Source organism: Lontra canadensis, unplaced genomic scaffold (genome assembly GCF_010015895.1).
Source record: "Lontra canadensis isolate GAN:19392208 unplaced genomic scaffold, GSC_riverotter_1.0 scaffold60, whole genome shotgun sequence".
NCBI classification, from domain to species: Eukaryota; Metazoa; Chordata; class Mammalia; order Carnivora; family Mustelidae; genus Lontra; species Lontra canadensis.
In genome coordinates this window covers 11,086,543-11,113,351 of record NW_022631054.1, presented here as the reverse complement: position 1 = coordinate 11,113,351, position 26,809 = coordinate 11,086,543, and the positions used below count along the sequence as shown (strand labels likewise).

The 26,809-nt window shown below is 42.1% G+C and overlaps 1 protein-coding gene across 4 annotated transcripts in view; it reads left to right on the top strand.

Annotated features, from left to right (window-relative positions):
- The window catches only part of EIF2B3 (eukaryotic translation initiation factor 2B subunit gamma), a 135,100-nt gene that overhangs the window by 77,664 nt on the left and 30,627 nt on the right, over positions 1 to 26,809 (top strand). For all 4 annotated transcript variants that reach the window (XM_032877608.1, XM_032877609.1, XM_032877611.1 and 1 more), the window contains 3 exons: positions 11,816 to 11,905; positions 23,950 to 24,077; positions 25,185 to 25,375. In XM_032877608.1, the coding sequence (XP_032733499.1) occupies positions 11,816 to 11,905; positions 23,950 to 24,077; positions 25,185 to 25,375 (409 nt within the window). The remainder of the gene's footprint in view (positions 1 to 11,815; positions 11,906 to 23,949; positions 24,078 to 25,184; positions 25,376 to 26,809) is intronic.

Here is a 26,809-nt window from a genome sequence, read left to right as displayed (position 1 = left end):
CAGGAAAATGTATCAGTAAGAAGTTTTATATATTCAGAGGATAGGACTACGCCTAACATAAAAAGTTTTAGTCATTGATGTATCGGTGGTGACTGATGACAGAGACAAAGATGAAATCACATAGGAAGAGAAAAGAGAATTAGGAACAAGCTTAGGCCAGCTAGAGAGAAGATCATGAGCTTCCAAAGGAAACTTAGAGCAGAGAGAGGAAAAGAAAAGGAAAACCCAAGAGAGTAACATTACAGGAGCCAGAGGGAAAATGTAGCAGTAGTGTTGATACATAGAATAAGGACTTATTATTTAATTGTGGAAACTGGTAGAGCAATGAATGCGTGCTATTGCTTCTGTGTCTAGTATTCAGAGTGAGATAATAACTTAAAGGTAATAAGAGAGATCACTGGGTTTTACTAAAATTGAAGCCATTAGTAACGTTATTGAAGTGGGTAGAGTGGAAGATGATGAAATGGTAATAGCACATTGAACAATGCTTTTGAGAAATTTGGCTGTGATGGGGCGCCTGGGTGGTCCAGTGGGTTGAAGCCTCTACCTTTGGCCCAGGTCATGGTCTCAAGGTCCTGGTCTCAAGGTCATGAGGCTCTCTGCTCAGCGGGCAGCCTGCTTCCTCCTCTGTCTCTCTGCCTGCCTCTCTGACTACTTGTGATCACTGTCTGTCAAATAAATAAATTAAAAAAAAAATTTGACTGTGAAAGATAAGAGAGAGAAAGGACTGAAGGGAGGAGAAGGGAAGTTTGGAAAAAGGATATTTTAATTTTGGAAAAACTGAGATGCTTTAAAGTTAATACAAGCAATTTTTCATGTAAGGCAGCCTTTAAGGGTCCATCCAGTCTGTCTCTCTGTAGCTGCTCTGTGAGAGCTAGGTTGAGAGAAGGAGATCCTCAGCTGCTACCCTGTCTGTCAGAGGCCTACCCTGTCAGCTAGTGGGACTAGCTGTCTTACTCAGTAGTCCATCCCATTTTTGCCCCTGTCTTCCCATTCCCTGTTATGCACCTAAGCTCGCCAGCTCCCCTGGACCTATTGGGTATATTCTGAAGTACACCCAAACTCATCAGGGCTTTCCTGAAGTCTCCCAACATTTGTTTGAGTCTGTAGACTCATCAGAATGTATACTTTTTTAGGACATTCAATAAGTATTATTTCATGCCTGCCTTATGAGGCACTGTTCTGGACATTATGCTCATATGATCTAGTCTCAAATCCTCCTCCCTGAAAGAGGTGATAGTTACACACCATATAGAAACATTAGTATTGTCAGAGATTTTTCTGATGAAATTTTGTATTTAGGAAAAAAAAAACTCACTAGATTAGGAGAATCAGGAAAAATTTTAAGAAGAAAATGACATTTGAGGCTGGAGCTTTAAGGATTTATATATTTTAGGAGTAGTAGGTGTACATAGGTAGAGGCAGCCACTCCAAAAGGAACTACATGAGCAAAGGCGCAGAGAAAGGAAAGCAAAATAAAGAGGTCACTTAGTTTCTCTGAAGCATAGACTATAACGTGAAAGTGTTTAAAGAGGCAAAGGGAAGTCTTTAAAAGTTTACAAAAAGTAGTGATTACTAGATTACTAATTTTTTTAAAGATTTTACTTACTTACTTGACAGAGAGAAAAAACAAGCAGGGGTAGTGGCAGGCTGAGGGAGAAGCAGACTTTCCGCCAAGCAGGGAGCCCGATGTGGGGCTCAATCCCAGAACCCTGGGATCATGACCCAAGCCAAAGGTAGATGTCCAACTGACTGAACCACCCAGGTGCCCCTGATTACTAGATGAGGTCTATGTTTCATTCAGTATTGTAGACCTAATACGGTTCTGTGCCTAGCGCATATCTGTCATAATTTTTTTACTTAACTATTGAACCTAAAAGGGTGGGGAGTGCCTGAGCAGGCTGGCTTGTAATAACTTTTGAATTTGTTATAACTCTAGTCATGCAAAAGCTGGAACCAAGCTTCGAGAAATGAACCGCCGAATGATCCTTAACTGGTCTCTTGCCTCTGGCCATGTACATAACCAGCTTGAAACTGGATCTGAAGCCAGTAGGAATACCGCTTTGTGTCCTGGAAGAACTGAGGACTGCAAGACAGACCTGCCAAAAGGTCATATTAGCCAGGTCAGGGGGACTGAGTGGAGTGCAAATTAATATGTCAGCTTTTACCCAGTTTCTGTAGAGGGTTTAAATCTTTGTTTATTAAATTCTTCAGACATAATGGATCAGGCAGCGTAGAATAACTGGAGAGACAGCTCTCTTTCCCAGGCTTGTCTTTAAGTAGGAGCCCTTTGTCAGTGGGGCTGTGCAGTTTGCTGTCTAGAGCACATCTTGGGAAGGGTCACACTCCAGACCTCACCAGGTTCCAGCATTCTGGGCTGGGATGACAGGGAGGGTAGGTGGCCTTGTGATCCTGTCTAGGAAGGCTTTGATGACTCCTCTGTTAACGTTAGACATTGGTCTATGTGATAGTTATTTTTATAAGTCATAAGTTAAAATCTCTTGATTTTAAGTGAGGGAGACTATTCTGATTAATCTGGGTAGGAGTCATCCAATCAGTTAATTGAAAGACCTTTAACCCTAATCAGTGTGCCTGTCTGGCTCATTCAGTAGAGCATGTGACTCCTGATCTCAGAGTCATGAGTTTGAGCCCCATTTTGGGGGTTGAGACTACTTAATAAATAAAAAATAAGTTAAAATGAGATGCCTGGGTGGCTTAGTTGATTAAGTGTCTGCCTTCAGCTCAGGTCATGACCCCAGGGTCCTGGGATCAAGTCCCACATGGGGCTCCTTGCTCAGCAGAGCGCCTGCTTCTCCTTCTGCCTACTGCTCCCCCCTGCTTGTGCTCACACATGCTGTCTCTCCCCCTCTCTCTCTCACACACACAAATAAATAAATAAAATAAACCTAACCAAATTAGAGAACTAATTGTAGGTAATACAGAATCAATTCACAAACCCATCCTTAATGTTCTGTTCTTCCAGGACCACTTCTTTTTGATATTTATTTTTTTAACTGGGGTCCGTGCCTAGTGTGGGGCTCAAACTCTCAACCCTGAGACCAAGAGTCGCATGTTCTACCACCTTAGCCAGCCAGGCACCCCTCTCCAGGACTAGTTCTGGTAGCAATTTTTATATCAGTCAGAGAATCAGAACTCCCATGAGAGATATAGAATGAGGATTTATTATTTAATTGTGGAATCTGGTAGAGCAGTGTATGTATGCTATTGCTTCTGTGCCTAGTGTTCAGAGTAACATTGCTGTGAGTCAGCCAGACACAGTCAGAAGGGAGAGCTGGATGTGTGCAAGAGCAAGAGCAAACAGGGACCTGCAAGGAGACTGGAACCCGCATCTATCTCTCACCACCTTCAGCCTCATTGCTGTGGGTGACCTGCGGGGAAAGCTGGCTTCCTTCACCACACAACTACACAGTACTTGGCTCAGGACTCAAGAGAAGCTGAAGGAAGATATCTGACAGGTTCTGGAGGATCTGTAATTCTGGATATTGTTCCGTACCTGCTAGGTGTGCTGGCATATCCGTGACGTCACAAACAAGTTGCCACAGTATGTGGCAGCATCCATTGACCTTTAGAACATTACAAATGTGCCTGTAGCTTTCCTTCTGCCTTTGAAAGGTCACATAAAATATCTTAGTGGCATTCACTACCTGAGAACCACTCAGAGAAGAGAATTTTGCGTAATCTAATTCCAGCCCAGCTTAGGTAATACAGACAAAGCCAATATACTGCATGTATGTATTTCCATAAAACCGTAACTTTCCGTAGTTTTCTATCACCTAAGAAATAAAACCAGGGTGTCTGGGTGGCTCAGTTGGTTAAGCAATTGCCTTCGGCTCAGGTCATGGTCCCGGAGTCCCGGGATCAAGTCCTGCATCAGGCTCCCTGCTCAGCAATGAGTCTGCTTCTCCCTCTGACCTTCTCCCCCCTCATGCTCTCTCTCTGTCTGTCAAATAGATAAATAAAATCTTTTTTAAAAGAAAGAAAGAAAGAAAGAAGAAAAAAGAAAGAAAGAAAATCCAAATGCTTTTTCTTTTTTAAACATGGGGCTTGAACTCACGATTCTGAGGTCAGGACCTGAACTGAAATCAAGAGTCAGATGCTTAACCGACTGAGCTACCCAGGCGCCCCAATCCACATGCTTTCATACGACACAAAAGCATCATAGAAGGCTTTCAGGATCAGACCTCTGGCTGTCTCTCCAGCCTGAGCCTTTATCATTGCATCCTGGAATTTTTTTTCATACCTCTTTGCATTTGTTGGCACTAGTCCTTCAATTAAAATATCTTTTTCCTACTTTGCCTGCCCAGTAAGTTTCTCCTCATCTTTCAGAGCCAACCTCCAGCTTCCTCCATCTCTGTGAAACCTTATCATGTTCTGTTGTCTTAGCTTATTGCATCCTCTGCTGTACCAGCTCCCTACATTATTACATAGACCACATTATACTAGGAAATGTTTTTTAACATGTAGTCTTTCCTACTAGATTGTGAGCTCCTAAGGGCGACATCTGTTTGTTTCAACTCTATGTCCCTGTTTACCAAGCACAGTACTTGGCCCATGATATTAACAACAATAGTTGTCAATTAACGAGTGCCTAATGTCTGACAAGGACCGTGCAGTGTACTTTGAGTAATTTCTAGTCATTCTAATAATTCTGTAGTGGGTAGGTAATAATGATCGATCTCCATGTTTGTTGAATAAAATTCATGAATATATTATCTAAGATTAAAAATTGCAGTTGTTCTCCAACGTTCTTTTGAGGCAGTGAAACTTTGTCTTTAAGAGAAATCTTATGTAGAACCCTAAGACATAAAATGTAGAACATGGGGTTATTCTGACTCAGGTTTCCATAGTTTCCTGACACACCTCTACAAAACTTTGGAACCAATGCTTTGTTTCCTAACAAGGAGACTGGCATGAAGAAGGATTGTGCCCTTTGTAGTAGCAAAATGAAAGCTGGAACCCTTTCAGCCCAGCACTCCACCAAGCTACCTTTTAACTTTGATTAAGTTCACTATTAAGTCAGTGGTTTGATTACAGAATATAAATTGTCCATAGTCTCAAGATACTGCATATGCTAGACACATAGGAGATGATTCTGTGTTATATACCTCTGCCTTTATCTGTACATGTAGCCTGAAACCTGCTTCCTTTATATATTTATTTTTAAGTAAGTGCTGTGCCCAGTGGGGGCCTTGAACTGAAAACCACAAAATCAGTATTCACATGCTCTACCGACTGAGCCAGTCAGGCACCTGAGACTCCTTCCTTTAGAATAAAGATCAAAATCCTTAATGTGGCTCACACCTCCGTAGCCGCTTCTTGTGCCTCTCCCCATCCTGTTATGTGTGCTTTATCAGTACGGAGTACCTTTAGTTCCTCACACTCACCAGTCTGCCTCAAGTCTTGGCCCCTACTGTTTTCTCTGACAGAGTTCCCATCTCAGTTTCTGCACCCCTTTCTCCTGGCTAACTCCTGTTCGTCCTTCACATCTGAGCTTAAAGCTTAAGTTTACATCATTTCCCAGCCCGGGCAAGGTCCCTTATTACAGGCTTCTGTTGCATTCTGTGCTTGCCATGCATTTGTTGTACACTTAGCATAATTACACCGTACACTTCATGCAGCTTTCATGTCCATTTTATTCACTGCTGTATCCCAAATGTTTGGCACACGGTAGGTATTCAGTGAATGTAGGCTAGAGACCGTCACCTAGAGTAGTGAATGGATTGCTTTTAACAAAATAATTTCCTTTTGTTTTTCTGTCCATACAATGAGGAGCAGCCCTTAGAACTCTAAAGAACTCTTCCAGCTCTGGAAGTCTCTGTCTGCTGCTACTTCGAGTCTAGGGCTTTAACATCAACACAACTGCTTTTCCTGGTTGGGGCCTGAGCCCCAACGGTGCCATAGCCACTCTGCTGCAGGCAGACCTTTGGTTTGGAACTCCCTGTGCACACATGATGACCACTTACAGTGCCACCAAGATCAGGCATTTGGGGTGGTCTGGCAAGTAAGTGCCTTCCTATAAAATAGCTACCAGGTACCCATCCAATAGGTGCTTGCCCCAAAATCTGTCTCATTAGAATTATAGGTAGAGTTATAGATAGCTATTTCTGAGCAACCTTGGTCTCTGGTTTCTTTTAAACTGTAATGATTAGGCACATAGCTGCTGTGGAGTGGGCACCAGGTCTGCTCCCACTGTCTCCCTTCCTTGCTTTCTTCCTGCCCTTCCCACTCCTTCCTCTGCCCACCCTGAAGAACTGCCCAGAGCTCCCCAGAGGACCAGGTGGTGAATACTTACTCTGCCCGGAGACAGAAGAGTACTTGTCGAGTAAAAGTATGCCTCCCAATTTCAAGCACCACCTAAATGATATTGATGTCACTGGTTCTGTGCACAGTGAAAAGAGAAATCGTTTGGAAGATGATTCAGATGAAGAAGAGGACTTTTTTCTCAGGGGATCATCTGGACCAAGATTTGCACCTAGAAATGATGAAATTAAGCATTTTCAGAATCAAGCAGATAAAATTATTGATGTCATGCAAGAAAACATTACAAAGATAAAAGAATCCCATTAGGGCATTTAATTCTTCTCTCCCATCCTTATGCTAGTGATTATCATTCTTATAGTCATGAAGTACCATACTTGATTTGGTGACAGAGATTTTCATTATACAAAATCTGGGATAATAAGAGAAGACTGCTGCAGGAGCACCTGGTAGTTCAGTCAGTTAAGCCTCTGTCTTTGGCTTGAAGGCAGAGGCTTAACCGACTGAGCCACCAGGCTTCCCAAAAAGGAACTTTTAAATAATTATGTTTATAGCAAAGATAACCAGCCTAGGGGCACATGGGGGCCCAGTCGGTTAAGCCTCTGACTCTTGATTTTGGCTCAGGTTGTGATTTCAGGATCATGAGATCTGTCCCCACGTCAGGCTTGTGCTTGCCATGGAGCCGGCTTAAGATTTTCTCTCTCCCTCACCGTCTGACCCTCACCCCCCAACCCCTGCTGCTGAGGAATGTTAAGTGTGCTTGTTCAATCAATCTTTTTAAAACAAGATGTACAGGGTGGCTTAGTCAAGTCAAGTGTCTGCATTCTGCTCAGGTCATGATCCCGGGGTCCTGGGATTGAGTCCTTGTTCGGTACGAGAGTCTGCTTCTCCTTCTGCCTGCTTTGCCTGCGGCTCTCCCTGCTTGTGCTCTCTCTCTCTGACAAATAAATAAATAAAATATTTTTATAAATAAATAAATATGTACAAACGGCTAATAAGCACACGAAACAGTTCTCAATGTCATTAGTCACTAGAGAAATGCAGATTTAAACTGTAGTGAAATACCACTTCACACCCACTAGAATGGCTATAATCAAAAAGAGAGAAGGCAGGTCTGTAGAGACAAAAGGCAGATTGGTGATTGTCTGAAACTGAGGGTGAGAAAGGGGAATTGATTGGTTGTATTGTCATGTAAGATTTTATTTGAATGATAGAAATGTTCTGTAACTGGATTGTGGTGGTAGTTGTATCGCTATACAGATTTTCTAAAAACAATTCAATTGTACACCTAAAACACATGAATTTTATGGTGTATAAATTACACTTCAGTAAACAAACATGGTTACCAGAGGGGAGTTGGAGGGGGGGATGGGTGAAAAGGGTGATGGCGATTAAAGAGCACACTTATGAGAAGCACTGAGTAATGGATAGAATTGTTGAATCACTGTATTGTACACCTGAAAATTATATAACACTGTATGTTAACTATACTGGAATTAAAATAAAAAACTTCAAAAAATTGTGCTTCTGGGGGGCATGTGGGGGGTTGAGTTGGTTAAGTGTCAACTCTTCTTTTTTTTTTTTTTTAATATTTTGTTACAGACAGAGAAAGAGAGCACAAGCAGGGGAAGTGGCAGGCAGAGGGAGAAACAGGCTCCCCACTGAGCAAGGAACCCTGTGCTGAGCCACCCAGGCGTCCCAGGTGTCAACTCTTGATTTTGGCTCAGGTCATGGTTTCAGGGTCCTGAGATCTAGCCCCTGTGTCTGACTCCACACTCAGCGGGGAATCTGCTTTAGATTCACTCTCTCCCTCTGCCTCTCCCCTCGCTTGCATGCTCGCTCTCTCTCTAAATAAATAAGTAAATCGAAAAATAAAAAATAAAGTAAATCTTTGGGATGCCTGGGTGGCTCAGTGGGTTAAGCATCTGCCTTCAGCTCAGGTCATGATCCCAGGGTCCTCGGATCAGTTCTGCGTCTGGCTCCTTGCTTAGTGGGGAGCCTGCTTCTCCCTCTGCCTGCTGCTTTAAAAAAAAAAAAAATTTTTAAACATAAAATTACAACTATTTCTAAATGTCTTATTCATTTCCATTTATTTTTTTTTTTAACTTTATGATATACAAATTCAAAGGATCTTCCTGGACTGGAGTAGTCAGTCTATTACCCAGATTTTACTGGTCCCTCTTTGAGGTTTTTGGCTTTGTTTATTTGTTTTGTTTTGGGGCACCTGGGTGGCTCAGTCTGGTCTGCAGTCTGCCTTGGGCTCAGGTCGTGATCTATCATGGTCTTGATCCTGCAGTCCTGGGATCAAGCCCCACCCTCATCGGCCTCCCTGCTCAGCGGAGCAGTCACGCTTCTCCCTCTTCCTCTGCCTCTCCCACTGCTTGTGCTCTCTCAAATAAATAAAAATCTTTTTAAAAAATAAAATTTGGGGTGCCTGGGTGGCTCAGTGGGTTAAAGCCTCTGCCTTTGGCTCAGATCATGATCTCAGGGTCCTGGGCTCGAGCCCCACATCGGGTTCTCTGCTCAGTGGGGAGCCTGCTTCCTCCTCTCTCTCTCTCTCTGCCTGCCTCTCTGCTTACTTGTGATTTCTCTCTGTCAAATAAATAAATAAAATCTTTAAAAATAAATAAATAAAATAAAATTTAATTTTAAAAAATCAGTCCTTATTTCTGTTGTCATTCAAGACTATAAAATAAAGTAAGGAAACCACCTTTTTGACAATTTAAATGCCATTAGTCTCCAGTCCCAAGGTTTACATTCACTATAAATTTAATCTGAAAGAAAAGAAAAAATCTCTGAATCTGCCATCTCTGTTCCTTCATTATATTCCACATTTGTAGCTAAATCTCTAGCGTGAATATACCAGCTAAATTTTTGGAATGTTTCTTCAGAATGGGAGATTTTTTGTTGTTTTACCTCCTTTAAGGGATGAGAGTAAAAAGCTGAAAAACATTTGTAAATTATAAGGTGCTGTATGAATGTTACTACCATATATGCTAGAGATTGATAACAGTTTAGAAGATGATTATTCAAACTTTTTTTTTTAAGATTTTATTTATTTGACAGACAGAGATCACAAGTAGGCAGAGAGGCAGGCAGAGAGAGGGGAAAGCAGACTCCCTGAGGAGCAAGGAGCCCCAGTGTAGGACTTAATCCCAAAACCCTGGGATCATGCCTGGAGCCGAATCAGCCACTTAACTGACTGAAACACCCAGACATCCCTAATAAAACTTTTTTTCTTTTTTCTAAAATTTCGTATGTTTGAGAGGGAGAGAGGTCAGAGCAGGGGGAGGGGTAAAGGGCGAGCAGACTCCCCGCTGAGCAGGCCCCAGCCTGAGGCCAAGATCACTACCTCAGCCAGGAGGCACACACTTAACCAACTGAGCCGCCCTATTTATTAAAACTCTGAAGTTACTCCTTTTCTATGTGTATAATAAAAGTTGATCTCAGCTATAAAAATAAGATAAAATATCTACCTTGTGACATAGTTATGAGGATTAAATAATATAGGTAGAGTGTGTTGAATGATTCAAGGACTTAGTAAACCAAGGGACAAAACAGGAGAGTTTAACTTTCTAAATTGGCTAGATAAGGGGCACCTGCGTAGCAGTGGGTTAAGCCTTTGCTTTTGGCTCGGTCATGATCTTAGGATGATCTCAGGGTCCTAAGATCGAGCCCCACATCAGGCTCTCTCCTCAGCAGGGAGCCTGCTTCCCCCTCTTTCTCTGCCTGCCTCTCTGCCTACTTGTGATCTCTGTCTGTCAGATAAATAAACAAAATGTTTAGAACAAATAAAAATAAAAAATAAATTGGCTAGATCAAGTGGGAAAGGATTATCAGGGTGTGGACTTCATTTTTTTTTTTAAGGTTTTATTTATTTATTCGAGAGAGAGAAAGAGCTTGAGCAGAGGAGGGGGCAGGAGAGAGAAGCAGACTTCCCACTGAGCAAGGAGCCCAGTGGAGGGCTCAATCCCAGGACCCTGGGATCATGACAGGGAGCCCAAAATAGACACTTTAACCAACAGAGCCACCCAGGCACCCCTAGGGTGTGGACTTCAGGTGAAACCCTGGCAACACAAAGTAACCACATTCACATTTGTAAAATTCTCTTTCCTCAAGAACTTCTTGGTACTCAAGAACCTAAAAATGGGGGGGGGGGGGCGTGCTCTCCTGGGTGGCTCAGTCATTAAGCATCTGCCTTGGGCTGGTCCAGTTCTGGGTCCCAGGGTCCTGGGATTGAGCCTCACATTGGGGTAGGCCTGCTTCTCCCTATCCCATTCCTCCTGTTTGTGTTCCCTCTCTCGATGTGTCTCTGTCAAATAAATAAAATCTTTTAAAAAAAATCTAGGGGCGCCTGGGTGGCTCAGTGGGTTAAAGCCTCTGCCTTTGGCTCAGGTCATGATCCCAGGGTGTTGGGATCGAGCCCTGCATGGGGCTCTCTGCTCTGCAGGGAGTCTGCTTCCTCCTCTCTCTCTCTCTATCTCTATCTCTCTGCCTGCCTCTCTGCCTACTTGTGATCTCTGTCAAATAAATAAATAAAATCTTTAAATAAAATAGCAACTGAGCAGGAGGCCTTAATTTGACCGGATTCATTCGTTTGTTTATTCAACAGCTATTTATTAAATACATTCTCTGTGTCAGGTATAATGCTAAGTGCTAAGGCTATAAAGGTAAATCTCTGCCCTCAGAGAATTCCCAGTCTAGCGGGGAGAAAGAGCCAAGTAAATAGGCTGTTACTTACTGGATGATAACTTATCTGATAGAGGTGGGCACCAAGCACTGTGGGAGTGTAAACTTGGATTGTCAGGGAAGGTTTCCTGGAGGAACTATATCTGGGACAAATCCTGATGAATATGTAAGAGTAGGGAGTTAGTAAGTGTTCACAGAATTTTACTTCATCTTCTGTGAAAATGGAGTGATACATGCCAAATCCTGGAGGAAAGCATGACTGAAGTATATGGCCTACAGGAAGTAGGGCAGTTAGAGTAAAAGCAGTTAAAGCAGTTAGAGTAAAAGTTACAGTAAAAGCAGTAAAAGTAACAGAGTAAAAGCAGGAAAATGTTAGTTGTAAGAATTGTGAGGATTAAGCAGCCTACTCTTGATTTGGGCTCAGGTCATAATCTCAGGGTCCTGGGATCAAGTCCTGTGTTAACGCTCTGTACTCAGAATCTGCTTCAGGATTCTCCTGTTCCACTTTTCCCCCCAGCCTGGGCTCTTAGACCCGCTTTGTCTCTAAAGTAAATAAATTTTAAAAAAAAATTGTGAGTAGAAGTTTGTGATAGAAGAAGATGACTGCTCAGTGATTTGATGGTTCACCTAAAGGCCTGATAAAGTATGAGGTAGGGTTTCTATAAAAAGAAAACCTTTTCTGTGGTAGAATCAGTACCGGTATCCACCATCTTTGTCTCCCCAGAGTAGGAGATCATTGGGGATCATGGCTTTGACTCTTATAAACCTTTTAATGCCTACTACCTAAAAATAGGATAGAACCCATGTTACTTGATTGTGAGCCCCTTCTCTCTGATTGTTTTTGCAGGCACCCTAGAATACATTTCCACACAGGCCTTGTGGACGCCCATCTCTACTGCTTGAAAAAATACGTTGTGGACTTCCTAATGGAAAATAAGTAAGAAAGAGGGGGTGGATTCAAACTCACAGTTTTAACTACTTTGGTTCTTATTTAATAGTTCTAAACCTTAATCATGTTCTTATTTAACAGTTCTAAACCTTGATCATGTTAGATAGCTGGTTTATATAAATAATAGCTGATCCTCGCCTTCATTTAAAAAATGAAATCGTGTTACCAACATACTGTTGCTTTGTCTGTATCACAGAGTCCCCTGTTGTATTTTTGGGGCTTGTGTAATAACCCAACAAAATATTTTTGTAAAACTAATAGTAACTATGATGCCTCTTTTACAGGCTCTTCCAGGCTCTTCTTCCTTCCACAGGGTTGAGCTCCCTAGCTCTAGTGCTGTTTTGTCTCCAAGCAGGAGTCCTCCCCTTAGCGATTATCTTGTAGGTGGGCCCTCTTAGCAAAGGTTCAGAGACTTACCAAGAGGAGGGGGAAAAAGTTTTCTTCCCATTTTGGCAAAGCCCACCTCACCAAGTGGACTTTAAATGAATGGCAGAGAAACCAGATTTGGTACTTTCTCTGATTTTGCTTTGAGAACAGAATTGTGGGCCTTAAATACTTTACACAGACTGTGTCTGACAGATCACAGGACTTGGGTTTCCAGAAGAAAAAACCTCCTCTGAGGCTGATCTCAAGGATTTTTTATAGTAAACACAACAAGAGTCCTCAGAAGAACAGGTAGGAAAAGATTCAGTAACTATATGGTTAAGAAGAGGAGCAGCCAGTCTCCCTCCGATGACTGCTAGGTAAGCTTCTACCTTGAATAGCACTGGTAGACTGAAAAGCAAGTGGGCTGGTGTCACAGCAGCAAGTTCCTCAGATCAGCTGAGGAAGATAGTCTGAGAACCCGAGTTTAAATGCTAGCATGGCCTCAGCTGATAGCCTTAGATATATACAGGAATATTACCATAGGAGAAGTGTTCCTCTGTGTTCCTCTGTGTTTTGCACAGAGTGCAGTGTTCCTCTATGCCCCAGTCTATTTCTTACAGCATCCTAACCCTCAACCCCTGACTACACCTGCTAACCCCCCCAGGAAGACCCATGTAGAACCAATGGCAAAAGAAGTCATTTGGACTCCTGGAAAACTTTTCTAGGGATTGTTATTTCTCTATTTCCCCACCCTAGGACACCCTGTTGCCTTGATCCCCTCTGACTTACAATTCTGTTTTATTGTTTTATCAATAAATATTTATTAAACATCTGTGATGAGGCAGGCATTGTTCTAGATCAGCTGCGGGATCAATGGTAAATAAGCAGACATGGGCCCTGCCCTCAGGAAATTTGCAGCCTAAGCTGCAGGGTAAATTGCGGGACTTTGCTTTTTTTTTTTTTTTTTAAGATTTTATTTTTATTTATTTGACAGATATAGATCACAAGTAGGCAGAGAGGCAGGCAGAGAGAGAGGAGGAAGCAGGCCCCCTGCCAAGCAGAGGGCCCGATGCGGGGCTCGATCCCAGGACCCTGGGATCATGACCTGAGCCGAAGGCAGAGGCTTTAACCCACTGAGCCACCCAGGCGCCCCGGGACTTTGCTTTTTTAAATAGCAAGGAAACTTGCACCAAGATTAGACATTAATTCCAGGACCTGTTTTCGAGTCACCAGTCTGGGCTATCTGTATTCCAAAAATGAAGTTCACTCTTGGCCTTTAAGGGCATGTTTTTTCTCAAGTGAAAACAAAGCCCTGTGAAGTAGGCCCTGTGGTGTGTTGGGAGAGAATGCAGTAGTGGTAGAAATATTTTTTTAACCACTTACTAGAACACACTTCACACAAATACAAAAGTAGAGAAAGTCATGAAGTCCCCTGTATCCACCACACAGCTTTGACAAGTATCAGTTCATGGCCAGTCTCGTTTTATATGTGCTACCACCCATCTCTCCACTGTCATGCCAGATTATTTTAAAGCAAGTCATTATGATGTAATTTCATATGTAATTATTTCAATTGTTATTATCTATAAATATCTGTGTATGTATCTGTAGAATATAAAGTCTTTTTATCTTTTAATCAAATACCTCAATGCCATTATCACACCTTAAAAAGAAACAACTAACAGTGCTCCTTAATACTACCTAATGGGATTTTAGCTTTTGATGCTGGGATATGTAGACAGTTTTGCACCAGAGCTAGTTTCATCCTTGCTGCTATAGTTCCTTTGTAACTCATCTGGCCACCAGGTAGCTGTTCCCACACCTGGCAAATGTAGTGCAGTGCTCTGTGCCTTAAGGACAAGCCTTAATTTGGTGATTCTGTGGCTCATAGCCAGAAGCTCTTTCGAATGGGACTTTCCCAGAGCTTGCTGCAACAGAGAATGGTACAGAGCCTCTGCTCAGACAACCTCCCCATCTCAGGATCTGTTAAAGAGACCCTTATGTCTTCATTCCCCCCATCTACCCTACACCTGTCAGAATCATTGGGATTAAAGGCATTATATTGAAAAGTGATAAAGTTCAATGTATTAGGAAAAAACAGGACAAATGAGAATAGTATTCAAGATATTCTTTATTCCTTCCTAGCTGGAATAGTGGAGGTCTTGTCTCAAAGTTGTGGGACATGGGATTGAATAGTTTGGTGGGAGCAGCATGTAGAATGCTTTGAAAGCTTAACAGGGAGATACAGATCTTCAAACAGAATAGTCCCTTTTGGAATGAGCAGTGGTACAACCTGGCAGGAGAACATAGACCATGCTGGGTGAGAAGGAGACTCCTTCAAGGTAAGTAGGAAGCTTATAATTATCTGGTTATAAAATGATGACTCCTTTAGGGATGGAAGGGAAGAATAAACCTGGCAGGCACTACTTCAAGAAAGGACACTTTAGCAATCCCCCACTGTCTTTAACCTGTAAACGGCAACATATTTGCCCTGTGGTTTTTTTGGGCAGGGGATTGTTTTTATTTTTCAGATGTTTACATGTTAATGTCTTCTACCCAAATTCTTTTGAGATTAGATACCTACCTGGATTGCTGCTAACTCACTCAATATATGCTTGGTGAATGGCGTGAGAAGAGATGTGATGATAGTTCAGACAGCTGAAGAAATGTGATAGATACATCAGTAATATCAGTAGTGGAAGAAGAGATGAGGTTTTCTGTAGTTGACCAAGTAGAAAAGCTATAGGGAAAGCTATGGAGAAAAGAAAACCTGCACTGCCTTTGACAAGAGAAGTTTAAATAACTGAGCTGTGTGACCTTGGATGGGTGTCTGATTTTCTGAACCTCACTTTTCTCATCTGAAAATTGGGAATAATAGTACCTGACCCATATGGTTGTTGTTGAAAATACTTGTAAAGAGCTGAGAGCAGAAGCACCTCCGTGGCTCAGTTGGTTAAGCGTCCAACTCTTGATAGCTCAGGTCTTGATTTCAGGGTCATAAGTTCAAGTCCCATGTTGGGCTCTACCCTGGGTGTGGAGCCTACTTAAAAAAATAAAATTGAGGGGCGCCTGGGTGGCTCAGTTGTTAAGCATCTGCCTTCGGCTCAGGTCATGATCCCAGGGTCCTGGGATCGAGTCCCATATGGGGCTCCCTGCTCAGCGGGGAGCCTGCTTCTTCCTCTCCCACTCCCCCTGCTTGTGTTCCCTCTCTCAGTGTGTCTCTATCAAATAAATAAATAAAATCTCTTTTTAAAAAATTAATTAAATTAAAAAATAAAATTGAAGTTAGAAAAAGAGCGGAGAGCAGTAGTTGGTGCACAGTAAGAACTCAAATTAACTTTTAATTGATCACCCACAGTGTGTCAGGCACTGCGTTGCTAGGTAGTAAAGATAAAAACATGAAGTTTCTGCTTCAGGTTCCTCACAGTTTAGGGTGAGGAAGACAGGTTAAACAAATTATTACAATAAAATGTGGTAAGTAGTAATAGAGTATAGTAGAGTAGTATAATGGTATAATAAAAGCATAAGGGAACTGGGGCAGTTGATGAAAATACTCCATATCTTCCTTTGGGGTAACAGTTACAGTAGTATACATCTGACAAAACTCATCAAACTATACATTTAAAATAGATGTCTTTTATTTAATATACATTTCAAAAAATAGTTTTTACATTTTTAAAAAATTAGTTGGACTTACCATAAATTTTTAAAAACTCAAAGCAACAAACATCAGTAAGTACCCAAGTATATTCTTTGAGTGCTCATTCGGTTGACATAACCCTAAGCAATCTCTCCATCCTATAGGATGTGAACATGTTCTTCTTTCTCAAGCCATTAGCACCACACTGAAAATTTATTCTCATAGCCATTTTCATTGTTTTTGTTAAAAAGGAAAATGGTATCACAGAATACTGTACGCCAAATACCTAGCTTTAAAGTCAGTACCTTTGGGACGCCTGGGTGGCTCAGTGGGTTAAAACCTCTGCCTTCCCCTCAAATCATGGTCCTGGGGTCCTGGGATCCTGGGATCCTGGGATCGAGCCCCGTGTCGGGCTCTCTGCCCAACGGGGAACCTGCTTCCCTTCCTCTCTCTCTGCCTACTTGTGATCTCTGCCTGTCAAATAAATTAATAAAATCTTTAAAAAAAATAATAAAGTCAGTACCTTTTAATCTAAAATAATTTCCTGTTTACTATTTCACATTGTATCTATTTACTTTGTGGGGTGGGGAGGAGCCTGAAAACAAAGCACAGAGTTAACTTAGCAATCACCGGATCCTCCCAATTAGAGCTCTGCTTCAAGAGCTGAAAGAAGAGGCAAGAAAACCCAAGCCCTTAATACTGTGTTCTGTAGACTTGAGTTCCAGGCCCTATAAAAGTAGGTTTCCTCTTCTACCTCTTTCCTAATATTTTGAAGGACTGACTTGAAGCGGAAGATATTTAGAGGATTTGCTCTTGTGATTTGCTTACAGAGACAGAAAAGCCAGAATGAAAAGTAGCCAAATGTTTTCCTTTGCCATGGACAACATTTTTAGTCCTTCCCTGGAAGCTTGAAGCCACAGGGAGGACTTGATCAGAGACCAAGGCAAAAGACTAAAATATCAGATTTCAGCAGAACTAATAATCGTATGTTTTTTCAAATGTTGGATTTTTAATGGTAGTAATATTAATAATAGAAAAACATATTTAGAATTTATTACAGTTCCAGATCAGGAAAGCTCTACTTTCAATGTCCAAAAATCAGAAGAAGAAATTATTGGCAGCTGTCTGGCCTAGAGGATGACAGTCATTTACACATTTACTAATTCACTTATTCAAATAAATATTTATTTAGCACTTCCTACATGTCTATCTGTATAAACAATAAGCAAAAAATTATAAATCCTATGGAAAGTGCTATGTTTGCAATAAACAGGGTACTAATTACTATGGCATAGTGGAAAGAGTCATGGTCTTTGGGATAGATACAAAGTAAGTCTCAGCTCTGCCAATTATAAAGCTGTAGTAACCTTAAGAAAGATACCTAGGGACGTCTGGATGGCTCAGTCGGTTAAGCGACTGCCTTCGGCTCAGGTCATGATCCCAGCATCTTGGTATTGAGTCCCATATCAGTCTCCTTGCTTGGCGGGGAGCCTGCTTCCCCTCTGCCTCTGCCTGCCACTCTGCCTGCCTGTGTGCTCTCTCTCTCTCTCTCTCTGACAAGTAAATAAATAAAATATTTCTTCAAAAAGAAAGGTAATTAATCTTTCTAAGCTCTAATTACCTCTCTTATAAAATAAGGACAGTAATACCTACCATGAGGATTGCTCATGGTATTTTTTTGAGGTGATATCTATTAATTTCCTAACATTACACTCAAAAATGATATGGATTTAAAAACAGTATATAATTCTCTTTGCTGTGACAGTTCAGAAGCTAGAAGTGTTATGAAAGACTTCTAAGGCGAAATGATACTTGAGAGCAGTCTTACGGCTCAATAATTTTCACAAAGTGAACCCACCCTTATAACTACTATTCTAGTCAAGAAACAGAGTATTACCAGATTTCCAGGAGCTCTCCTGATGCTACCTACCAGACAGTAACTATCCCCCACAACACACAGAAGTAACCACTATCCTAAACATTAAATTTAAGGAGGTAAGATCAGATTTGTACTTTAGGAAAACCACAATATGGAGGGTTAGAAAGTAGGAATAAGACACATGATCAGATTATACTTTAGAGAGAGTATTCTGTCTACAATATGAAGGACAGATTTCAGGAGGTAAGACTGGAGGGAGAAAGACCAACTCGAAGCAGTTGAAGCAATCCAAACAAATGATGACAGCGGCTTAGACTAAGCTGTTGGAATAGAGATAGAAAGAAGTTGACAGTTTTTGGTTTTTTTTTTTTTTTAAAGATTTATTTATTTGACAGAGATCACAAGTAGGCAGAGAGGCAGGCAGAGAGAGAGGAGGAAGCAGGCTCCCCACTGAGCAGAAAGCCCGATGCGGGGCTCGATCCTAGGACCCTGGGATCATGACCTGAGCCGAAAGCAGAGGCTTTAACCCACTGAGCCACCCAGGCACCCTGAAGTTGACAGTTTTTGAAAAGAGATTGAGGGCATAAAAGTCAGCAGTGTTTGGTGAATGGTTATGTGAAGAGTGCAGGAAGAAGGAAGAATCAGGTGGTTACTAGATTTCTTGCTTGTGTGACTAAATGAATCTTCATATCACTAAGCAAGATAACAAATGTTGGTGTGGGGAGATTTGGGGAAATGATGATGCCTTTGATTTTAGACATTGAAATTAAGGTATCTGGGTCATCCAAATGGCAGGGTCCATCCAACAGTTGGAATTGTGAGACTAAAGTAAGGAGAAGAGATCTTGGCTTTGGGTCCACATTTGGGAATAAGCAGCAAAGAAGCCACTAAGTGATGATCAGTCTCAGGGAGATAAATAGCATGAGAAAAATGGTAGACAAAAAGAAAAATACTAAGAAACACCCACTATTTTAGGGGAAGGAGATATCAGAAATAGGAACAGATCAAGAGAGTGATGCCACAGAAAGTAAGGGAAGAAGAAATAAGGAATGGCTTATGACTATGGATTTGGAAAATTCAAAAAATATAAAAACAAAATATTACCCATAATTCTACTGTGTGACAACTAAGAGCGTTTTAGTGTATTTCTTCCCATTATTTTATTTTTATATATACATATACATACTTGAAATCATGCTGTAAAAATAATTTGCTTTTTCTTTATTCAGTATTATTACAGGAGCATTTCATTTTCTTTATTCAGTACTATTTCATGAGCATTTTCCTGTGTCATTAAAGTGTTCTTTACAATCAGAGTTTTGCCTATATGATATTCTGTTACGTAGATGTATTATTATTCTTCCTCCATTGTTGAATATTTGGTTGTTCCCTGTTTTTATAAATAACATTAAGAGGAATGATTTTTTTGACCAAAGATACTTTTTTTTTTTTTTTAAGATTTATTTCTTTATTTATTTATTTTAGAGAGAGAGAGAACAAGGAGGAGGGAGACCAGGGAGAGGGAGAAAGACTCCCACACCCAGCGCAGAGCCCAACATGGGGCTCAATCTCACGACCCTGAGATCACAACCTGAGCCAAAACCAAGAGTGGGGCACTCAACCAACTGTGCCACCCAGGCGCCCCTCAAAGATCCTTTTTATAATCTGAAATTTTCATTCATGTATTCAGCAAATATTTATTGAGCATAATGTGTTTTCCTTGGATAGCTTTATAGAATTACACAGTCAAATAATATGAATATCTTGAACACTTTTTCTATATTGCTAGTTTCTTTTCAGAAAAGATTTTACCAGTTTATACTCTAACTCCCATAGTATGAGAGTAACTGTCTCAAAGCATCCTTATCGGTAATGAGAATTATTTTAAATCTGTTAATTTGAGGGGCACCTGGGTGACTTAGTCAGTTGAGTATCTGACTCTTGGTTTCGGCTCAAGGTAGTGATCTTGTTGTGATCTCAGGGTCCTGGGATTGAGCACCAGGTTGGGCTCCTGGGCTCAGTGTAGAGTCTGCTCTTCCCTCCCCCAACATAGACTCACCCCCACAGCCTTCACTCAGTCTTTCAAATAAATACATAAAATCTTTTTAAAAAAAATTTTTTTTTAAAGATCTTACTTATTTGGGGACACCTGGGTGGCTCGGTCAGTTAAGCTGCTGCCAGGGTTCTGGGATCAAGTCCCAAATCAGGCTCCCTGCTCAGCAGGGAGTCTGCTTCTCCCTGTCCCTCTGCCTGCTGCTCTGCCTACTTGTGCTCTCTATCTCTCTGTCAAATAAATAAATAAAATCTTAAAAAAAAAAAAAGTTTATTTGTGGCTCCGTTGGCTAAGCATCTGCCGTGGGTTCAGGTCATGAACCAGGAGGGTGCCTGATGGAAGGGGTTGGGGGGCTCATCCCAGGACCCTGAGAACATGACTTGAGCAGTTGCTTAACTGACTGAACCACCCAGGCACCCCTAAAAAATTTTTTTTTAAATCTGCTAGTTTGATTGGGGGAGAAACCGCATCTTGTTTTAATTTTTATTTCTTTAAAAATATTTTTTAACATGTATCTATTTAGGATATTAATCTTTTGTCCTATTGATAGCAATTATTTTGTCTTTAATTTGGTGGAGTTGTTCATAACTAATAACCAAAATCTATTGTTCTCTTTTGTGATTTCTTATTTCATGGAAGCTTGTAATTCATGAGATGAGGCAGGTGTTTCTGGAAGGATGTGTATAAGAGGAAAGGGGAAAAGTGAGGTTGCCCAGGCTCAGGGCAGTAGATCCAGCTGCTTATCTTAGGCCCCAAGGTCAGGACGTTCACAAAGGTTCACAGTGGCCTATCCCACTTCTTGGGATAGCATTGAGCTGCCTCTACTTTGAGTAGGAAGCAGGAAGAGTAATTTTGTCCTCTGTAATGCTGCTGAGCTAACTGCATTATGGGAATGGACCTGACGCTGAGTGCCAGCAGAGGCAGGTGGGCCTGGCAGGACTGTTTCATGTCCTCTCTTTAAATCACCGTCTGATCTTCAAGAGCTTTGCCCTAAGGGGCTGTGTGCCAAGGCTTGTTTATTTGCTTCTGCGGTGACAGTTCTCTTTGCCCCATAATGTGAATATCATGGCTCTGAAATCCCCCAGCTGCCCATGCTTTGTCATTTTTTCAAAGGGAATTGACTTGTTTTCCACCAGAGGGGGCCAAGGAACATTTGCTACCCAACTGGTTTGGTGCATTAAAAGGGGAGAAAAAGAGCTAAGAGTAAGTGTTGTTTCATTCTTTGTATTCATATGGAAATTTTTAATCTCCATCAAAGGATCAGGAGAAAAATCACATTGAAATTCAGTACAAGAGCTTCCAGTTTACACAGAATTTTTCAAAGATGTCTGACTTGATCCTTTGAAAATGACAAAAACCATGAACTGTGTAGCTCCAGGGTTCATAATTTTGCTTACCCTCCTCAGCCTCTGCCTCTGTCTTGCCTTCCTGTGACACTCCATCTGTGTGGTCCCTTGTCAGCCTGAAGAGCTTCTCTGAACGGGGGTAGGGGTGGGGGAGTGAAGTAGGCTGTGGCAGTCGGGTTTATAGGGCAGCTTGTACATTAACTCCTCTCTCTCTCTCTGTGTCTCTCTCGGGCCATATTATCTCATCTTTAAAAGTTTTGTAACTCATCTCCCTGTCTTCATTCTCCTTATATCAGGCCTGTTTCCACTGCTAACAGAATTATCTTACAAAGAAATAAAACTGATGAGTATCATTTTCCTGCTTAAAAATCCCCACTAACGTCTCACTTCAGACTAGAGACTGCTGCAGAAGGCTTCTATGACTTGGCTCCCTTGCCTACCTGATCAGAATCATCTCCTTCTACCCTCTTCCTTAAATCCTGGATCAGGCTCCTGTCCACTGGATTATGAATTCTTTGAAGTTAGAAAGTATATTTCCAAGGCCTAGCACAGTAATTGGCGTATTAATAGTTGCTTGTTAAATCCTAAATAAATTAATTAATGATTTAAAATTCTGACAAGGTCACAGCGTGAAAGAGAAAACTAAAAATCTTGCGCTGGTCTCTCACCTTTCTGTGCTTATATTTCAAAAGCGTACTCACTGTATTAAGGATTGAGTCCCTTCTTCCCTGTTACAGGGATTAGAAAGGAAGAAAAAAAAGTCTTGTTTTCATAGTTGGTATGATTGTCGGGATGTACAGATAAATTATTAGAATTAGCAAAGTTGTTGAGTGAGGTATTGGCCACTAGATTAAAATACAGAGTAAATTAAATTTCTACAAACCAACAAGAAGAAAATAATTGTTTAAAAGGCACTGTTTAGGGCGCCTGGATTGCTCAGTGTGTTATGCCTCTGCCTTCAGCTCATGTCATGATCTCAGGGTCCTAGGATCGAGCCCCACGGGGGGCTCTCTGCTCACCAGGGAGCCCACTTCCCTCTCTATCTCTCTCTGCCTGCCTACTTGTGATCGATCCATCTCTCTCTCTCTCTCTCTCTCTGTCAAATAAATAAAATATTTAAAACAAACAAAAAAAAATTTTTAAAGTCACTATTTAAGGGGTGCCTGAGTGGCTCTGTCAGGTAAGTGTCTGCCTTCAGCTCAGGTCATAATCCCAGGGTCCTGGGATAGAGTCCTGCATCAAGCTCCTTGCTCAGCAGGGAGCCCACTTCTCCCTCTCCCTGTCGCTCCCCCGTTTGTGTGCTCACTAACTTTATCTCTGTGTCAAATAAATAAAATAAAATCTTAAAAATAAAGAAATAAAAGACACTATTTATAATATAAACAAACAATGTAAGATACTTAAGATTAATCTAACAAGATATGCAAGACCTTTATAGAGAAAATTTTTTAATGTTTTTAAACAACTTTTCTCAGGGCACCTGGGTGGCTCAGTCAGTTGAGCATTGACTCTTGGTTTCAGTTCAGGTCATGATCCCAAGGTGGGGGGATCAAGGCCCAAGTGGGATTCTGTGCTCAGTGGGGAGTCTGCTTGAGCATCTCTCCCTCTCTCTGCCCTTCCTCTCTAAAATAAATAGATAAATCTTTGAAAAAAAATAAACAACATTTTTCAAGACTGGAGCATTCTTCCTTCAAATACGTTATTGCTGGTTAAGAATCAAGGCAGCATGTTAAAATATACTCACACACAGAAACACATGTGCATATATACCATGTAAATTGGTTGTTGTAAGAGACTATTTTCTGTGGGTGCCTGGGTGGCTCTGTGGGTTAAGTGTCTGCCTTTGGCTCAGGTCATCATCCCAGGGTCTTAGGATCAAGCCCCAAGTTGGGTTCCCTGCTCAGTGGGGAGCCTGCTTCTCTCTCCCTCCCTCTGCCTCTCCCCTGGCTTGTGCGCTCTCCCTCTCTCTCTCTCTCTCTTGCTCTCTCTCTCTCTCTCTCTCTCAAATAAACAAGTGCTTACTTCAACAGCACATATACTAAAATCAAAGACATAAATAAAATGTTAAAATATACATTTAAGGGGCGCTTGGGTGGCTCAGACAGTTAAGCATCTGCCTTCAGCTCAGGTCATGATCCTGGAGTCCTGGGATCAAGTCCCACATCGGGCTCCCTGCTCGGCAGGGAGTCTGCTTCTCCCTCTGACCTCTCCCCATCATGCTCTCTCTCTCTCTCATTCTCTCTCTCAAATAAATAAAACCTTTAAATATATATATATTTTTTTAAAAACTGTGTGTGTAGGGCGCCTGGGTGGCTCAGTGGGTTAAAGCCTCTGCCTTCAGCTCAGGTCATGATCCCAGGGTCCTGGGATCAGTCCCTCATCGGGCTCTCTGCTCAGCAGGGAGCCTGCTTCTCCGTCTCTCTCTGCCTGCCTCTCTGCCTACTTGTGATCTCTGTCTGTCAAATAAATAAATCTTTAAAAAACAACAACAACAAAACTGTTTTCTGCATAAATTCTTGCATAAATTCTTGGGTTTAGTGCACTACCCTTCTACCTCCAGCTTGAAGCTGATAGAGAACTTAGATCCTCCACTTCTCCAGAACTGCCAAATCCAAGCCACTTTTGATCTCTGTCAGTCCCAAGGTGGCATGACAGGAAGGAAATTGGCTTTTCCTTGGTTGTAGAGTTTTTGACCCCATAGCACCCAGACAGTCAGATTTCTCATATTTGACCACTCTTTCTTCCTAGGTCAATCACTTCCATCCGGAGTGAACTAATTCCATACCTAATAAGAAAACAGTTCTCCTCAGCTTCCTCGCAACAAGGACAAGAAGACAAAGAGGAGGATCTAAAGAAAAAGGAGCTCAAGTCCTTAGGTCAGTGCTTGGATTGCTGCAGTAATAGGAGTTAGCAGCACATTTGGAAAGAGTAGCTAGCCAACAAGGCAACAGCTTCTTGTCTAACCACCAGGCAAGACAGGGTAGCTGACATTATTCCCTGAGCTCTGCGTAGGCTTGCTCAAGCAGATTCTGTCACTGTGCCCTTCAAGGATCAGCTAATCATGCCTCAAGTCCATTCTCCGATTCAGAGCCATGGTTTGGCTGTATCTCTCGCCAGACTATTTTGAGTAATATTTCCTACTTCTCAGTTACCCTGTTCCCTAGGCTCTGGGCAGCCCCGTTCCTGACTAAATTCAGCCTCTTCTATCAAGGGAAGAAGGGTGAAGGAGTATACTATTACAGTTCAGGCAGAGGCCCATCGGACTATCTCCTTTCCAGGATGTAGGGAGAGGTCTGTCTTACTTGCTCTCATACCCCTGCCTAGTCCTTGGCCAGTCTTGGGTTCATAGTACGTGTTCCAAAAAAGTAGTTATCAAGTGAATAAATGGAGGCAGTATAACATGATGGTTAAGATACCAGGTCTTGGCATCAGACAGACCTCAGTTTGAAATCTTACTCTGCCACTTACTAGCTCTGTGACCTGAGGCAGGTTACTCAGTCCCCTGAACCCCAGTTTTCTTATCATACAATAAAAGATCTCACATGTTTGTTTTAAGAATTGAAAAACTGGGGTCCAGATAACTCTGGCTTCAAGTCCTATACTATTTCTGTCATAACACAACTACTAGATATGGTCATAGAGGCTAGCAGCACAAAGCCAACATGGCTGGTCGCTGAAGCCTGGACCCTTGCTTAATTTATGTAATGATTTACAAGAGTCCTCTGTTTTATTGTCCTTAGTAGTATTTCATTATTGGTCAAACTTGGCTTTTAAGACCTCTTTTTAAAGCATTTTTTGTATCTTACAGTATTTCCAAAGTTCAGGAAAGCATCTTGCCTCTTTGAATTTAACTTATTCTTTAAAGTTTTAATGGGATTTCCTCCAGGGTTCATGTTGTATGGGTAAGTTCCCAGGAGAGAGGTGTGAGCTATGCCCTCTTTCGAAATATGACTGAGTCTCTATTTGCTCTGTTTATTCTGAAGATATTTTCAGTTTTATAAAAGAAGGCAATGCGCTGACCTTTGCTCCCTATGGTGCCTGCTGGAATATCTGTCGGGGAGACAGGTGTGAAGACTTATCCAAATCACAGGTGCGCTGCTATGTCCATATCATGAAAGAGGGGCTCTGCTCTCGAGTAAGCACCCTGGGACTCTACATGGAAGCAAACAGGCAGGTAAGAGGAAGGGCTTAGAAGAGGAATCGTGGGAGCTCCTGCCCTAAAAACAGACTGAGCCTTTGTCTTATTTCTTCATTAAGTACCCAGTGACTTGTTCAGAATCCCTCTCATTCCCAAGGTTGAACAAGACCTGGCGTGTCAAGGGTACCACTGGGTTGGGCACTCAGGTGCAGCAAAAAGGGAAGTGGTGGGCCTATGGCTCCAAAGGAAGTGGTGGGCCTATGGCTCCATATGGCTCCAAAGAAGGGCTGAGATCCCTAATAAGGCTAACTTTTGGCCTCTGGATTCAGCACCTTTCTCCTGTTCTGGTCATGAGGAGATCTGCATTACTTCATAAACAAGCAGATAAATACTGTGTAATCATTACTGTGATGAAGCAAACATAGGCACAGAGAGGAGGCTTTCCTAAGAAGGTAAAGGAACAAAGTATAGGCAGATGGTAGAGCCTCGAAGAAGGAATGTCTACGAGAGGGAAGTGTCTGGAAACAGCATCAGAGAGCTAACCCCTCCTTTTAACCCTGAAGTTTGTGAGATACAAGAATGAGCAGCTTCTGTTGAAGGGGAAGCAGTGCTCTAAAAGATAAGTCACGTTTAGTTAAAGGGGGTTGGAGTGAGGAGACAGTGAAGATACTGAGGATGTAGGGGAGCTCTTTACTATGTAGCGGGCAGAGGAGGAAGGGGTGATGGGACTGTGAAATGGAAACCGGGCAGTAAAGGGTGGAGACGAGAAGAGGGAAAGGTAGGTGACTGAGGGAACTACCCTAGGGTGGCATGCGGGACAATGGAGATGAGAGGATGAAAAGATTAGCTCTTGACATGGTTTCCGTAGAACTCTGTGAAAACTGTCAGTGCAGGTGTAAGCTGAGAAGTGAAGGGGGAAGGTGAAGTAGAATGATAATTGTTGAAAATCGGGATTGGAATGTAGTCCCTGAAGAAAACCCGGCTCAGAAATCTTGAGGACCCGCACTGTATGATAGGTGTAGCCCCAGCCCTAGACCTCAAGCTGGCTTTACCCTGGATTGGTTATAGATCCAAGAGAACCCAAGCCAGAGAGTTTATGAAAAATCATAACCAGTCCCACATTTACTAAGGACAGTCCTCAATAAAGTTAGCCCCAGTTTGGGGTCAGAGTTATTAGAAACCATCCTTAATTTGACTTTCAGGTCTCATTTCTCAGTTCTGTGACTAGAGCTTGCTGGTCTGCAAGCAAGACTAGGGACGAGTGTTCTGAAGTATCAGCTTAGCACTGTGTGGCGGAGAGGGCTGGAGAGGCCATGGTTGAAATGTAATGAAGGGAGGAGATCCCGGGGATAAGGGCTGAGGGATTAGCCTTCACACTGCCCGTGCAGCCAGTCCTGGCATGGCGCCCCTCGGCCAGTGTGGCCACCACACGTAGCGCCCTGACCAGCACACTGGCCAGGCTGGAGAATG